Raw genomic sequence first — 17,254 nt, forward strand, 5'->3', positions numbered from 1 at the left:
TGATGAGAGTAAGATTCACTCATTTGCTCTCACCTCTCTCCTCTTCCCCTCTACTGTAAAAGCTTTTTCTTGTATCTTTTACGTGAGATAATTTGCCCCATTCTACCTCTCCCTTTCTCCTTTTCCCAGTACATTCCTCTCTCACCCCTTAATTTTATTTTTTAGCTCTCATGCCTTCATATTCAACTCGCCCTGTGCTCTCTGTCTATATGTCTATATTATATATATATTCCCTCCATATAGTTGGAAGTTTTAAGGAATAGGTAACTTTAATGAGGTGATGAATGGACAGGGAACTTTTCTAGCTTGTGTTAGTAATACCTAATCTGTAGTGCCTGTCTCCAAGGAACCCAGAATGCTTCAGATATTGTCTCATTAATTCTCACAAATACCCATGAGGTAGGCAGGTGGCAGGCATTAGCCTTATTTTCAGAATGAAAGAAAATGAAACACCCAGGAGTCCAGCATCCCACTGGGGGCCAAAGCCAGAATATCAATTCATGACTTTGACTCTTGAGCAGTGCCCCCTCCCCCCCCAACTCCCTTATAATTCTGCTACTGGAAGGGAAGGGTACTTTCCACAGCTCATTCACTTGGGTTGGAAACTGCTGGGGCGTTCATGTCTTGTGAATCCATTGCCTGTGGCTATAGTTAGTTTGCTATTTATCTTGAGTATGGAGCCTTGAGACTTCCTTTGCACTGTCTTTTATTTCTCAGACCACTTTCATTATCTTCAGCCTGGCTTTTATTCATTGGGTTCAGTTCCTTCTTGGATTACATGATTATGAAGGAATTGAATTCAGTTGATAATAAAGTCCCCTGGAACCGCCCTTTCATCTCCTTCCCTTGTGAAGATATTTTATTTTAATTTTGGTTGCTGCCTCATTGGGAAGCTAGCCATTCTTGTCATCAATATCCAGTTGTATTCCAGTTTAATCCACCACATAAGTACCCTCTCCATTTGGGCTGGGAAGAGAGAGAGAGGGACTGGTAATAGGAAAATACCCTTCTTGCTTTATATTCATCCAACTCTTGATAGATCTGCTTGGTTTTTTGATAGCCTTGGAACTGGTCAAGACCTTCTTTAAAGGAAGGGATGCAGAGAAGTTGGATTATTAGAAACTTTAATGAGTGATAGATTATTGGAAATACATGTGGGTCGAAGAACAGCCCTTAGTTGTCAAAAAGAACTTACTCAACTACGTTCATTCATCAGAGGAGCCTTCCTTTCTTAAGCATCTCCTGTGACCCTCCCTCACACTGAGCAGCCCTCTTGGTTTGGGATTGGCCCTGGTACTTGAAGGTTTTGCCATTGAAATAATGAAAGCTCTGCCAGGTTCCTGAGTGGAAAAACCTTCAAGTGATGATGACCCAGCAAACTGGCTCTGTTCTTAATGCAGTCCTCTAACCAAAGGGCACCATTGAGAGATGGAGTTTGGGTTTTGGCCAGGGCAGTCATGAAAAGCTATATCCTGAATTGTGAAGAGTAAGCCCATGTTGATGAAAGCCCAGGACCTCTAAATTCTGAAGCAATGCCCTGTTCTCAAAATTAGCTTGGGGTGGGGTGGGTGGCGGCATGGTGAGGCAACGGAGACGTGAAGAAACTTAACGTCTAGTAACTTGGGAATCAGAGTGTTAGTTCTGAAACGAGTGCAGCTGAGCTCTGACTTTGTATGCCAGCCTTGGGTTCCAGGCAGTGACAGCTGTCCTGTGCCCACACAGCCCGTGTGTGTGTGTGTGTGTGTGTGTGTGTGTGTGTGTGTGAAGCACTTCTTGCCCAGTGCCCTCTGCCCTCATTAGTAGAGGATTATACCTGTTTTAGAGATGTGGCCACCAGAGATGGGGTTTGTGATCCATGACATGGTAAACGGGAAGTGAGGAGTCAGTAGCAAGTTATTTTTTTTTCTTTTCCTCTACAAGATAATAGCGGCTATTGTAGCAGTAACAATACGTACCTTTCCTCAGAGCACCCTTGTGAAGTGGGCATAAAGGAAACTGAGACTTAGCCATGATTTGTGTAGCCAGGCAGCTGGTAAATGCAGAAGCCACAGTTCACATATCAGTTTCTGATTCTGAGTTGAGGGAACTGAGGAACAGAGTCCAAGGCCCTGAGTTAGAATCCCATCAGGCTGTATACCCCTGAACAAGGCACTCCTTGCTGGGGCCAAGGGCACATTTCCTCCTAGAGACAAATGGCGAGGGTTGAACTGGGATCTTGCATTCCTTTCTGGTTCTAAACCCTGCCATCCAGGTTGGGGGCCGTTTCTGTCGCAGCACGCACCTCCTCTAGAAGTTCAGGGCTCGGCAAACCCACTTCTTTGGCACAGAAAAGGTGCTGATGGAGTCTGCTGAAGCTTCCTGGTTGGAGATCTTGGGTATGAGTATTCCTGAAATCTTGACAAGGAAAAAATAGAAAGGCTTTTCTGCCTCCCGGTGCTTTGCTGTGGCTTCCTGGGGTCCTAGGAAGGGCGTTAAAGATCATCTAATCTGAACCCCTCGTTTGGCTGATGGGGAAACTGAGGCACTTGCTCATGGTCACACAGATGTGAAGAGGGCTGGGGTTCCTTTTTTTACTGTCTACCATCCTGCTTCTGAGCTAGGGGTGATCTAATAGGCAAGTTATCAGAGGAAAACGTTTTCAGTTTCATTGTTTCTTTAGGAAGAAAAAGAATCCTCTTTCTCGCTCAGAGGAAAGTGGGTGGAGTCACCCTTGCCTTCCCTTTCCATAAATTCCCAGTCTTGACTCTAACAGCCACACCTTTGAAAAAGAGGAGGTCTTGAACTGTCCCAGCAAGCTTTGAGGCGGGAGCAGGGATGGCCAGGACGGGACAAAGGAGGAAGTTTCCCTTTTAATCACCAGGGCTTTTTGGACAGATAATATTCCAGAGTGAAATGTCGCTTCCTCCTTGGGAGTTCAGTGTTTGGCTGCTCTGTAACAGTAAGCCACTTAACATTGTGCGGGCCTTTTGAAGTTATTTTAAACTGCCAGCAGTGAAGAGAGACATTGTAACCTTGGAGAAAGCACCACCCAGGCCAGGTTTCAAGTTTGCCCTTTCAGACTGTGGAAAGTGCCGAGGATGGATCCCCAAGGATTGGGAGCTGAAAACCTCTTCAGTTTTTAATTTCAGGGCTCCATGTGACGTGCCTGCTGTATGCAGGGAGCAAATAGTTCCAATTCTCCAGATACTTACATCATCTGACACATTCCCTTAGCCTCCAGGTTATCTTTGAAGCATTACCTCTCAACCAGACAGAGCAGCCATTAGAGCTCCATGGGTTGGGCCAGAGATACCGGGACTCCTTTGTGCTAGGCACTGTGTGGTCAGGTGGAGCATGCACGTCTGGAGAGTGGGTACCATCAGCCTCTCCTGCTCAGGAAGAAGGCTGTGTCCTTGGGAGGTTTTGTGGGCTCGCTGGTGTCTCCTCTGCCTGGGGTGCATGAACTGCCACGACAAACTTGGTTTGCAGCATTGGGGTTTTAGGTCTCCATCCGCTTCTCCCTGAGTGCCTGTCCAGTCAGTCTCCAGGCTCTCCTGGCTCTCCTTTCATGCCCTCTTCCTCCTTCGGCCACTCAGGTCCAGTTCCGGTACTTCCATCTTGAGAGATGGCCCTTATCGGCCTTGGGTGGCGTCCGCCTGCCTGAGCTGCCTCCTCAGCATCCCCGCTCTGGCCTGGTCTGTCTCAGCTGCCCAGCGAGCCTCCTGTAGAGGTTTTGTGGCATCGCTTCACGGACTGACTGCTGGGGGGAAAGGCTGGCCTTCTGGGAGGAAGCAGACACAATCAGAGCAGTAGTTTCTGGTGGTGCACTTACCTTTGTTGGCACTGTCACTGTTTTTTGTGATGCGGACCTCGTATGTCTTTAGAACTGTAGCAGCTTTGTAAGTAGTAAATAGTTTAGATTCATATTTGAGTTTATTTCTTAAATAAAAATGAAATAGTTTTACTCCACAAAGAAATGAGCCTGAAAATACGTGGAAGCCGAAAGTCCATGTTGTTCATCTGCTGCTTTGTTCTTCCCGAATCCTTATCACTTGCAGTCCTTCAAGCGTGATGAATCCACTCCTTCCAGAGGGCAGCCACATCTGCGTTTGGATAGTTCTGATTATTAGGAAGTTTGTCTTCCCGACAAGTAAAAACCTGCCTCCTACCAACTCTCAGCTGTTGCTCCCAGTTCTGCCTTCTGGGATAATCAAAACAAGGCCTGTTCCTTCTTCTCCACAACAGCCCTGCAGATGGTGAGCAGAGCTCACAGGGATTCTCTTCTCCCTGAAACCTCCGCATCCGGGGTTTCATCAGCCTATCCGTGTGTGTGTGTGTGTGTGTATGTATATAGGGTATGTGCGTGTATGTATGTAGAGTGTGTGGTGTGTATGCATGTATGTATATAGAATATGTAGTGTGTATGTAGTGTGTATGTATGTATATAGGGTATGTGTGTATGTATGTAGAGAGTGTGTGGTGTGTGTGTATGGGGTATGTGCGTGTATGTATGTAGAGTGTGTGTATGCATGCATGTATGTAGAGTGTGTGTGTGTAGTGTGTGTATGTAGGGTATGTGTGTATGTATGTAGAGAGTGTGTGTGGTGTGTGTATGGGGTATGTGCATGTATGTATGTAGAGTGTGTAGTATGTATGCATGTATGTATATAGAGTATGTGTGTATGTAGTGTGTGTGTATGTATATAGGGTATGTGTGTATGTATGTAGACTGTGTGTGTGGTGTGTGTATAGGGTATATGTGTGTATGTGTGTAGAGTATATGTATGCTGTATGTGGTGTGTGTATGTGTGTAGAGTGTATGTGTGTAGTGGGTATGTAGTGTGTGTATATATGTATATAGAGTATATATGTGTATGCATGTATATAGGGTATGTGTATGTATGTATGTAAAGTGTGTGTGGTGTATGTCTGCATGTATATATAGAGAGTATGTGTGTATATAGAGTGTGTGTGTATGCATGTATACAGGCTATGTGTATGTAGAGTGTGTTGTAGTCTGTATGCATGTATGTATGTAGAGTATGTGTGTATGTAGTGTGTGTATTTATGTAGAGTGTGCGTGTGTGGTGTGTGTGTATAGGGTATGTGTGTGTATGTATGTAGAGAGAGTGTGTGTATAGACTATGTGTGTATGTATATAGAGTGTGTGTGTGGTGTGTGTGTATATATGTAGGGTATGTGTGTATGTATGTAGAATGTGTGTATGTATGTGGAAAGTGTGCGTGTGTGTGTGTGTGTGTGTGTGTGTGTGTAGCTGAACATGGCCACAATGGGATTCTTTTTGCTTATTTGTCACAAGGTGCCTCCTTCCCTCTTTTCTTTATTTAAGTTAAGGGGAGTGGGGGCTGGACCAGTACTAATGCTGCCCCACTCAGTGCTCTATATTAATATTTTTAACAGTGTATGGAGAACAGAAGGAAATTCAGACACATTTTCAAAGTAACATTTAGGGGCGGCTAGGTGGCGCAGTAGATAGAGTACTGGCCTTGAAGTCAGGAGGACCTGAGTTCAAATCTGGCTGCAGACACATTAACACTTACTAACTGTGTGACCCTGGCCAAGTCACTTAACTCCATTGCCTAGCAAAACAAAAAACAAACAAACAACAACAAAAAAAACTGAAGTAACGTTTAGTATTAAACATATACATACACTTTTTTTCCCCTAAAGCAAGTAGTATGAAATGGAAATCCATGGCTTTGTACAGAATCCTCCTTTTTGAGTTACACTGTGTATGAAGATGCTGTTGTATGTGTTGTGTGTTCGGAACAACCCCTCCCCCCAAGCCCTCTGGGGGTGTGGAGGGCAGGCATCATCACTCCATTTAAAGACTGGGCATGTGAGGCTCGGAGTCTACAGGGACTTGTTCAGTGTCATACAGCTAGTAAGAGGCAGAGTGAAACTACGACCAGGTCTCCTGTTTTGTCCACTCCCCTAGTTACAGTGAGCGAAACACTTCGAAAAACCGTGTTGCCGTGTCTGTGATTTTGTGTGTGCTGTCTGTTTGGGATCAGGGATTCTTAACCTTTTTTATGCCCTTATGTCTCTTTTTTGAAGCCCAATGTTTCTATGTAATGGAAGATCAAGCCAAGAAGTGTTTGTTAAGTGTTTGTTTACTGTGTGCCAGGCACTGTTCTGAGCCCTGGGGAGACAAGTATGAGCAGAAAGGAAGATCATGTCTGCCCTCAGGGCACTTAGCTTCCTATGGAGGCCGGAGGAGAGAGGTGCCCATTGGGGCAGGGCAGCAATAGAAGAACCCCAGAGAATCTCAGTGCTGTCGGGTGAGAAACGAAGCTGTGGCTCATCTGGGGCGTCCTCCTGAAAAATGAGGCTCTGGGAGAAAGCAGCCGGTCAGAGGAAGAGGCCACACGGGTGCGCAGTCGCCTGAGGGGTGGAGAAGGGGCAGAGGTTTCTGTGGCAAGCCTGGAGTGCTTGAGAGCAGCCCAGAGAGGAGTGAAAACCAGGCTAAAGTTCTGTTAGATGCTAGTGAAAATAAAGGTGTCATTTTTTCCCATCCAAGTCCATGAACTGCCTGATGCCCACCCAGATCTAGAAATGGACACTAATCTCTGGGAAGGAAGAGCGATAGCAACGGGCTTGGGTTCGAGTTCTGACTCCCACTGCTACCGCCATGGCCCAGTAGTGATAGTTGATGAATAATTGTAGCTCATGCCGAGGTCGGTCTAAGGCTCGCAGCAGGTTCTTAAGGTTGGCAGTACAAGTTTTGTCCCTATTTGGTCAATAAGACAAATGGGGCCCAGCGGAGGGAAGCGGCTTGCCATAGCCGTGCAAGTGGTAAATGGGATTATTGAGCACATCGTGAGTGTTTCCCGCGCACGCTGGACACAGTTGGAATTCTGAGAAACGTTGGGCACTTGGGTAGATGGGTAGAAACTGGGATCTTCACATAGTTGTAGAGGTGTATGGGAGTAAAGCTGTATGGGTGGAGGAACAGCTGTGTGGAATGATGGGCTTGAAAATATCCTAATCCCTTCTGTGTTGGCTCCCCTCCCCCCATCCTCCCCCCTCATCTTCCCCTCCATCCTCCCCCTCCCCCCCCCTGGGATCCCCCCCCATCTTTGCCCTACCCCCCCATCCCTTCCTGACTTCCTTCAGGATCCAGCTGAATTCCCACCTTCTGCAGTAGCCCTTTTCCAGCCCCTTGTCTAATGTCCCCTGGTTTTCCTCCCCTTCCCTGTGAGATCACCTTCCATTTACACTGGATGGATCTTGACCACACCTCGACATTTACATGTTGTCCGGTCTCTCTCACCCCCTCCACCCCACAAGAATGTGTGATCTCCTTGAAGGCAGTGAATGATTGTGCTTTTCTGAGGGCTTAGCACAGTGATTAGTACATAGTAAGTACTGACCAAGTGCTTATTGACTGACTGGTGGATCTCAGTCTTTTTAGAGCTGTGTGTGGTCCAGACCTAGAGTAAAGAAGGATCCTTAGGGGTCAGCTTTGAGGCTAGAAGTGTTTTTAGTGTCTGTTTGTTTACGGAGAGACTGTCGCCCTCTCGTTCCCTTGACTGTCTGCATGACAGCCTTTTAAAGGCATGGGCATGATGGTGGAGAGGTTGTGCTTATTAGCTGGCCTGTTTGAAAAAAGACTTTTATGTGTAGTCTGTTCTGAAGTCTTCAGAGCAAAGACAGGAGCTCAGTCCAAATGCACTGTGCTTTTTGGCTTCGTGTCTCGGGTAACAACACCCTTGAAATTCTCACAGCTGGTGAAAGAGCTGTTGTAATCCTTAATGCAGCATGAGGTCCCAAGGTTTAGTCACACTCGGTTTCCCAGCCCTGCCTTGACTTCCTTAGTACCAGGGGATGGTCTGCTTCCTGGGTTTGTGTGTGTTGAGGAGGCTTCTAGCTGTCCCCCCTGAGGCCCACAGCCCAGGCTGACCTGAATGGGCCTGTAACAGGTTCAGCTACAGCTCAGCCTTGGCTTTACAGCATCTGCCCCATCTTGGTTGTTGGATCGCCAAGTATATTAATAGCTGTAGTTCCCATTTATCTAGCATTTTAAGGTTCAAAAAGGACTTGTCAAAGGTCACACACAGGTAATAAGTACTGGAAGTGAGAATGGAACCCAGGACGTGTGCCTCAAGAGCCCAGTGCTCTTTCTACCATGAGACTGCCTCTACATAGCTTCCATGGAGACCCCTCAATGCTGCTCTAGCTTTTGTTTCTGTTCCTTAGAAAACTAAAAGTTCCCCTGAGCCTTAGTGTTGTCTGTCTAAAGTAAAGCAGTGTGTATTGGTGTCAAATGACCTTTTTCCACACATTTTTCCTTAGCCTGACATAGAGGTGAAGCCAGGGGTCACCTGTAGAGTTCAGTATTCTTGTGGCACCTCTGGAAGCTCTTCTCTCTGGAATTTTCCTTGTTCTTCCATCTGTTTCTTCTGTGCCTACTTGGGAGTTTTGTCTTCTTTCTTGTGACCATCCCTCAAAGTTTTGCGCTCATTAATTCATTCAGCAAATAAGTAGACAGTCTGCAGTGTTCCTCTGCCTTGGTTCTTGAGGGCCAGAGGAGGGAAGCAGGGCTTTCTCTTAGTCCTTGGAGCTCCTTTGCTCTCCTGCCCTTGGCCAGCTCCTCTGCTCCTTGAGCTTTGATGTGAGGGACTCCAGACGTGGAGCCGACGCCACTCACTTGCTTTTCAGTCCCATGCTTTCCACTACATTAAAAAGCTGCCTTTAGAAGACTCATCACAGGTCCTGCTTCTCCTCCCCACCCCCTTCCCCACCCACTCTTTGTTGCCTCAAGCTGCCCTTGCTCCAACCTCCCCAGCTATCAGCGTCTGCAGCATCTTTGACTTCACCACCACCTTCATTTCAGCAAAGCTGCATTAAGCCCCTACTGTTTACAAGACACAGCCCTGGTCAGGGGAAGAGGGTAGTTCTGTGGAGGCCATTCCAATTTGTATAGCAACAAATGCATTTCAGTGGGAATATGCTGTGTGTGTAGGGGAGTAGGGAGTGATGTGGCCTAGAAGGAAGGTGGCTCTAGATTGTAGAAAGCCTTAGAATGTCTTACCCAGCAGGCAATGGAGAGCCACTGAAGGCTTTTGCACAGTAGAATCCTGAGGCTGATGTACCAGAAGGGCACTCACTTGACATTTTGATAATCACGTGGTCCCATCTACTCACAATGTAATACTAGAGCGGAAAACTCTCTGGATTTTGAAGTCATAAGACTTAGGTTTGAATTCTAGCCTTCTCCCCTCTCTCGTGTGTGTGTGTGTGTGTGTGTGTGTGTGTGTTTTTTCCAATGAACAGATACGCATTCTCTTTCTCTCACCTGCCCTGCAAGTGAAAAGAACCCCCAAGCCCTCATAACATTATGTAACTATGACATCCACGTAGGTGAAAAACCTTCCCCTCGTTCTCTCTGTCCTGGTCTGGCTCATGCATCTCACACCTGATACGCGTGGGTGTTCTCCAGGTTTTGTCCTGGGCCTTCTTCTCTTCTCCCTCTTTCCTCTGGCTCATTTGTAGCCTCCTCAGCGCCCATGGTTAGTGCCTTCCCTGAGATTGCATCACCAGTGACCTCCTGGACGTTTCTAATTGAGTGTCACAGAGACACCTAAACTTGTGCGGGTCTGGATCAACTCGGCTTTTCGCCCCAGACATTTTGCTTTTCTCAACTTGGCTATCTGTGTCCAAGGGCCCACCACCTCCCAGGCTGCCGGGTCCACGCCTTCAGCCTTCTCCTCGCCGCCTCGCTCCCGTTACCCAGGGAACCGAGAGTGCTGCCAAGTCTAATCGGTCCTGCTTTCCTCTGCACACGGCTCCACCTTGGTTCAGGCCCTCAGCCTCCGCACTGCTTGCCGCCTTAAGAGCAGATCTGACAATGTCACTTCTCTCTGATGATGTTGATGACTATGATAGCAGCTAGCATTTATAGACTGCTTAAAAGTTGGCAAAATAGGTTACAAATATTAACTCATTTTATTCTCACAGCAGCCCTGGGAGCTGAGGCCTCTTGTTATCCCCGTTTTACCTATACAAAGGTCAAATGACTTGCCCAGGGTCACACAGCTGTAGGGTTGGAACTCAGGTCTTTCTGACTCCAGTTCCAGGACTTTATAACCACACCACCTAGTGGCCTAAATAAAGTGAAACACAGTTGCTCCATATATTGGAGGATAAAATAGAAATGCCTCTGTTTAGCCTTTAAAGTTATTCACAGCCTAACTCCTGCCTCTCTTTCTAGCCTCATTAGCTATTACTCGCCTTGCCATACTCTTCATTCCAGTCACATGGATCTTTTCCCCCCGGTACACACCCATGGCATGCGCAAGTCTTGGCACTGACCGTTCCCCATAGCTAGAGTTCATTCCTTCCTCAGCTCTGTCTGCTAGGATCCCTCCCTTCTTCAGGGCTCGGCTCCAGTATCGCCACCTACCTGGGGTCTTCCCTGACCCTTCCTTCCTCCTTGGTGTTGATCCTCTGTAGAGTTATGGGTACAATTACACAGGCTGTCTTCTCCAATCAAAAGCGAGCCCCTTGAGGGTAAGGCTGGGATGGCTCGGGTGCCCTGTACAGCACCTAGCTCTGAGTCTGGCACATAGTAGGTGTTTAATAAATGCTTAGTGATTGATCCAAGAAGTATATGTAAACAATACTGTAGTTTCCTGGGTCTGCTCAGCAGCTAGGTGGCACAGTGGCTAGAGCCCTAGCCTGGAGTCAGGAAAACAAGTTCAAATTCAACCTCAGGTACTTACTACCCAGGTGATCCTGGGCTAGGCACTTTCCCTCTGTTTGCCTCCGTTTTCTCATCTGTAAAATAAATGATAATATTACCTGCCTCCCGAAGTTGTTGTGAGGATCAAATTGTGAGAATCATTGTAAAGTGCTTAGCACAGAACTTGGCACATAGTACGCGCTGTGTAAATGTTAGCAGATATTAACATTCCTCAAGTGGAGGTAATTGAGGCACTACAGTATCTCCAGTGGCTAAATCAGAATTAATTATCTGGAGGTCTTCATTTCTAACCCTGGCTCCCTAGTAATTTATTTGGCCGTGCTGAAGTTCTCATCACGGCACAGAGGCCAGCTGAGGCTCATGAAGGCTTGGCCAGCAGAGCCCCCGGCAGCTCGAAGGAGCAGCTAGTCTGTCCAGGCTCGGAGAAGCTGGTCTCAGGGAGAGTAACCCTATTTATGTGTTCGATGTGTGTTGTTGTCATTAGCTTGTTTCAGTCGTGTCTGACTCTTTGTGACTCCATTGGAGGTTTTTTTGGCAGAGATACTAGAGCGGTTTGCCAGTTCCTTCTCCAGCTCGTTTTACAGGTGAAGAAACTGAGGCCAACAGGTTGAAGTGACTTGCCCAAGGTCACTCCATTAGTCGTGATTGAGTCTGGATCTGAACTCGGGTCTTCCTTGCTCCAGGCCTGGCACTCTATTCTCCGTGCCGCCTAGATGCACCATTCTTTCATGTTTATCTACTGAGATTTGCAGGGGGTAGGAGAATGTTGGGGCTGTGATCTGCCTTGTTATAGGGAGGAAATAATAGATTTCTGGAAGTATTAATTTAAGAGGCTGGATTGAATTTATGGTGTTTCAGAGCTGTCGGGAATGTGTTTTTCAGTGAGATAGGACTGATTGTGGCATCAACCCCAGGCTCCATCACAACGCCGGTGATGACCTGAGTGCAGCGCCCGTTTGGCAGCAATGTCCGTTAGTGGTGGGTGGCTCCAAGTGGCAGAAGGGCTTCACATGCCACACACAAGGGTTGGGGCTCAATGCAGGGGGAGTCAGGAGCCTCTGCTGATGTTTGAGCTGAAACAACCATCTCTGTGTGAGAAGGAGTATTGTTATGGTAGTGGCATGAGGGGGAATCCTGGAAGAGGGAAGACCCCGAGGAGGCCATCTGGTGCAGTGGTAGCCGGGGGAGTGGAGTGGACGAGGCTGGAGATGCTGCACATAAAATCCCCAGCCCTTGGTCACTGGGGGAGGGAGGTGGGCAAGGGGAAACTGACTTTGAATGGCATGAGTGTGGCCACGGAGTGTTGCCTGACTTGTAAACTCCGGCCTCCTGTTTTGTCTCCTAGATGCACCCGCTGGGACTCTGTAACAACAATGATGAAGAAGACTTATATGAATATGGCTGGGTGGGGGTAGTGAAGCTGGAGCAGCCAGACCTGGACCCGAAGCCGTGTCTCACTGTCCTCGGCAAGGTAAGAGCCAGCCCCTGGGGGGATGGGGGCCCTGAGGACACACCCTGTCAGCGAGCAGAACTTGGTGTGAATGCAATGCCTTCTTTTGGGCTGAAGTACCCACCCTGGCTTTTATAAGGGTTCATTTATTAGAATGTCCGTAGGATAGACTCCAAGGCCATCATTTATTTACTTTGAATTTAATGAATGTCAGAAACACTTAGAGATACAAAGCAGAACAGAAAAAGGTTATGGGGAACCATGATTTTTATGTACAACTTTCTTTTTAAAAATCTATACTTTTGGGCCAGCTAGGTGGTGTAGTGAATAGAGCTCTGGCCTTGGAGTCAGTAGGACCCGAGTTCAAATCCAGCCTCAGACACTTTGACACCTACTAGCTGTGTGACCCTGGGCAAGTTGCTTATTGCCTCACCAGATAAATAAATAAAAATCTATACTTTCAGCTGATTACTTTCCCATCTGTCCTGCATATCTGCAGATCCTTCTGAAATGCCTGCGGTTTCCTTGTGTATTTTTAAAGCTGCTTCAGTGAAGACTTGGTTTTTCTTTTGGCATCACTATTGCTAGCTTCCCCCCCTACCCCAGAATGGAGAAAACACAGTCCCTATAACAAATGAACGCAGTCCATCCTGTGGAGCAGGGTCTGGTGTTGTGCGGGATGAGGCAGGAGCGGGGGTGGAGCTGGGCCCGATCAGTGTATCGATCAGTGTTCTTCAGTCTTGCCGGGTTGGTTTCTTTACCCATATTCGTTGTGTTCTTGGCTTTGCTTACCTCACTGTGGATACCCTCTTAGCAAGGTGTGAACTGGAGAATAAGCGGCCTCTTGGGGGCGCCATCACTGCTGGCCCTCGGTGGAAATTTGCTGATGTGTTTGGAGACGGGAGAGTGGAGTGCCCAGAAGACCCTCAGGCGGGCTTTGAGAGACGAGCAGCCCATTCCTGCTGGGCCACAGTTTTACTGACTGTGTGCCTTTGGGGTTGGCAGCCCCAAGAAGCTGCCATTTGGGCAAATTTTGCCTTCCCCTTGGGGATGTGTGTGGTGCAGTCAGGGTGGGAGAGCTTTGGGGAAAACATCTTCACTCTCTGAGTTTAGGTAGGTCTTGGAAGGAGGGCAGAGTACATGGACTCAAGCTTTGAGATCATGACATATGCCTGTATTGGACATAGAGACCCTAGGACTGTGAGGTCAGGGGTGGGGAACCTGCGCCCTCCAGGCCACGTGTGACCCTCTAGGTCCTTGGGTCCCTTTGATTGAATCCTGTGAAGTTTAGATTCAGTCAAAGGGCCGCATTTGAGGACCTCGACAGCCACGTGCTTGAGGCCGCAGGTTCCCCACCCCTGGTGTAGACTGTCAGTAATGTGAGTTTAAACCGTGGCTTTTGGCTGCTTTGTTTAATCTGCATGGCATTAGACAGGCGAATAATGACTTGACCTCCAAATCTGTTGACTTATCTATAAAATGGACCTGGAGGGAGGGGAGGAGGTTGTACTGTGTGATTGACAAGGGGCTTTCCAAGCTCTCCATCCTAGGACGTCTGGGGCTTAGAGGGAAGTAGACACAGTGTTTGGACCTCGGATGCTTTTTGATTTGAAAACCTCCACAAAATTGGCCTAGCTCAGGTCCTGTGTGTTTGAAGGCTCTTGGTCTTGTGGGGGTCCTCTTCAGCTGAAGGTTTCAGAATACCTGTCAATCCTTTTGTAGCAGATAAACTCTGGTTTTGTGGTTCCTCTTCAGAACCCCCAGCTGAGGTCCGTGCCTTCTCTGTTCTTTCAGCGGGCTCCTTCGCTTCTTAATGTAATCCTTGGTTGGAATCCGCGATTCTCTTGAGTGGATTCTGGAAGTGGTTAGTTACCTCTGAAGGGTGGTCAGTGTTCACGCTTCTCTTGGAACCCCGATCTCCAGTGCTCCGGTGTTTGCCACGCCCCAGGAGAATGGCTTTCGTCTCACGCTCTACTGTGCTGTGATTCGCACGACTCTGGCTCAGCCGTTTTGTTCTCGGAGGGTCGGCGTAAGTGTGTGGTGGTGCTAGTCTAGGGCTCAAAGGAACGTGCCTCCTACAGTGTTGGGAGAATGGGGCCTTTGAAATGACGCTGAGGTCGTGGATATCTCCTTCCTGAAGTGGAAGGACCTACCTGTTCTCTGGTTTTCCTGGCAGAGCCTTGTGCCGTGGAGGTGGCTTGGCCGGAAGGCCTGGGCCGGGCAAACCTTTCAGCTTCTGTTAATGATCACACCCTGATGAAGTTCAGTCAGGCAGCATTTCTTGAATGCCTCCTCCTCTCTGACATGTTTCGGAACACGGGGAAGCGCAACAGGAACCTGCCTGGTGCCAGCAGAGACCTCTGGTGTGTTGGCTTCTCCTCGCCACTCTTTGGCCGGCCGTCAGTTGTGTAGGGAAGAAGAGTTTGACTTGAAGTCTTTTCTAAATAAAATCATTAATGGGGGAGGGAGATGGGACAGACAGGACGAGGCTCACTGAGTCAAGAAAACTTCCTGGTTGTTTAAAACCTGGCTCACGGCAGGTGATCTGATCAACGGGGTCTTTCTGGTTCTCTCTTTAATCTTCTTAAAAAGTTATTTTCAACTGCATTTTTAAAAAACTTTGCTGGGCGGTGCAGCAGTTAGAGCTCTGGGCCTGGAGTCAGGAAGACCCCAGTTCAAATCTGGCCTCGGACACTTAATAGCTGTGTGACCCTGGACAAGTCACTTAACCTCTGTCTGCCTCATCTGCAAAATGAGCTGGAGAAGGAAATGGCAAACCACTGCAGTATCCCTGCCAAGAAAGCCCCCAAAAGAGGCGAGAAAGAACGGGACACGACTGAAAAATGGCTAGCTGCAACAGCAGCAACAAGCCATGCTTTATCTTTGGTCTGAACCCAAGGGTGGATGGCATGAGGGTCCTGGGGAAGGAGAGGTATGGTGATGAGCTGAGATGCTCGTGCTTTTAATGCCGTTTTCCTTGGTTTCGCATGAGGAAGGTGGATGGGAAGGGGCCGTAAAGAGAATGGAAAAAATGAGCGAGCTGCTCTGCCAAGTAGGCCTGGGGAGGGGAGAAAAGCCCCTCCGAGTGAGCATCGAGACTTGCAGAAATCCATCTGAGGGAGGCGATCGGTTCCTCTCCAGCCGTGTCAGGCATTCTGGGAGAAGTATGTGGGGGGATGGGGGAGGGGAGGAAGAAGCAGAAGGATGGTGAGGGGGCGGCACAGGCAGGGGCCTCCTCTGCCTGGCCCATCTCCCCCTGAGGTGCCCCTGCTGCTCCCCAAACAAATGAACAAGCCAGCAGGCACCGTGGGAGAACTCGATTAAGGAAACGAAAAGGAGAAATTGTCAGGCATTAGAGTGCTTTAATAGGAGGAAAAAATATAGCAAAATCCTGGGATTCTCTGATCCCTCAGGAACTCAGATTCAGCTACATTGAGGGTACCAAACAAATTTAATGCACCTTGATCTCTTACTGAGTGCTTTGAAACTCCTTAGGAAAGCACCTGTAAATGTTTTTGTCATTGTCATCGAGTTGTTCAGTCACGTCTGACTCTCCACCACCCTGTGGGAGACGCAAAGATGGCTTCCGATCCGCTTGGGGAGTTCTTCGGATGCTGTGGGGAATGGGCCTCCCAGGTGCTCTAAGGTCAAGCTTAGCCAAGTGAGAGGGCCTAGGCACCCAGGGCATGCTGGCTGTGCCACTCCCTCGTTTGTCTGGCCTTGGGGGCATTTCTCCTGGGTGGACTTCAGTTTTACTCAGCAGTAAAAGGAAGGCCCATCTCTGCTCAGAGATTTTATGGTTCTAAGGACCATCACGAGAGTGTGATAAGGAGCCTCATTCTAGTCTTGACAATGTGTGTTTCCTAAAGTGTAAACTTGTGTGGCTGTTTGTCAAAAGTAAAGAATTCAACACTATAGAATTGGTTTAGAAGTGAGGGACTTTTGTGTGCCTCCGGACCATTCAGCTGGGTGAGGTAGAGGCAGCATGGGGGAGATTTGGGTTGGGCTGGGCCGGAAACTTTCTGGCTGGCTGCCTGTGGGCAAGTCCCCTCCCCTCCCTGGACCTCGATTTTCTCATCTATAAGACAGGGATAGGACTCTTTGTACTTTCTCCCAGTGAGGGAAGGGCATCTCCAGATAAGTGCTGGGGCTACCTAGGGGGTCCTTGTCATGACTGGCTTTAGTCGAACCCTTTGCCCAACTCTTGGAGCCATCATCTCACAGGGATTTTATGGAAGGGTGAATGACAGAAATACTAAACTGCTCTGAAATGCTGGCTTGTTGAGGTAGCTCAGATGGAATGGGTGTTTTTTCCAAACACGGCATAGTGGACACAGAGCCTGCTTCAGAGCTAGAGAGACCTGGGATCAGATCTGCACTCTGACCTGGGAAGGGCACTTGGCCTCCCAGAGCTCTTCAGTTGATAAGTCACAGATGAGCTGCCAGTCCCCAGGAGTAGAGGGGTGTCTCTGAAATCAAGCTGCAGCCCCTTTTCCTTTTGAAAGACAAAGACTTTTAAGTATGATCAGTGGGGATGTGGGCTTCATATGGCCGGGCTCTGTGTGGCATTACTGCATGCCGGGGTGTCTGTGTTGGAAGAGACTTCTTGTTCTCCCTCCTTCCCAAAGGGAGACAGCAGCCTGGCTCTGGGCCCAGACCACCCCCACCCCTTCGTGCCTACGGGACCACGGGCAGGTCTCTCCTCTCCTTCTCTGGCCTCCAGAGTTCTGATTGCTGAAATGGGCTCAGCGAGCCGACTGCTTAGCAAGCCATTACTCTAGAACTGGAAAACTCTCATGGTTTTAATGTTGGAAAAGCCTGTTTTAGCCAAAAGGTGCCCCTTATCACCGCCATACCTTTAGCTTTCAGAAAATTATTCATTGGTTACATGCAACCTGCAGGACAGGGTGCCCTAGTGGTTAGGGAGATAGAGCTGCCCAGGTCCCGGCCTCTGCGAGGCACACAGATAACAATGCAGAAAAGGGTTGGGAGAGGGAGAGGGATCCAAGGGATCTCACCTGGGGAAGGTGAGAGAGGGGCTCTTGGAAGACCTGGAATTTGATCTGGACTTCAAGGGTTGCAGGCAGGATCTCGGTCTT

At 48.4% G+C, this 17,254-nt stretch overlaps 1 protein-coding gene across 1 annotated transcript in view; it reads left to right on the forward strand.

Moving 5' to 3' along the window:
• Positions 1–17,254, forward strand: part of ZNRF3 (zinc and ring finger 3) — a 148,694-nt gene that overhangs the window by 49,077 nt on the left and 82,363 nt on the right. Inside the window, exon 2 of the mRNA XM_027864922.1 lies at positions 12,051–12,176. Coding sequence (XP_027720723.1) covers positions 12,051–12,176 — 126 coding nt within the window. The remainder of the gene's footprint in view (positions 1–12,050; positions 12,177–17,254) is intronic.

Source organism: Vombatus ursinus, unplaced genomic scaffold, assembly GCF_900497805.2.
Source record: "Vombatus ursinus unplaced genomic scaffold, bare-nosed wombat genome assembly UNPS02001287.1, whole genome shotgun sequence".
Classification (NCBI taxonomy): domain Eukaryota; kingdom Metazoa; phylum Chordata; class Mammalia; order Diprotodontia; family Vombatidae; genus Vombatus; species Vombatus ursinus.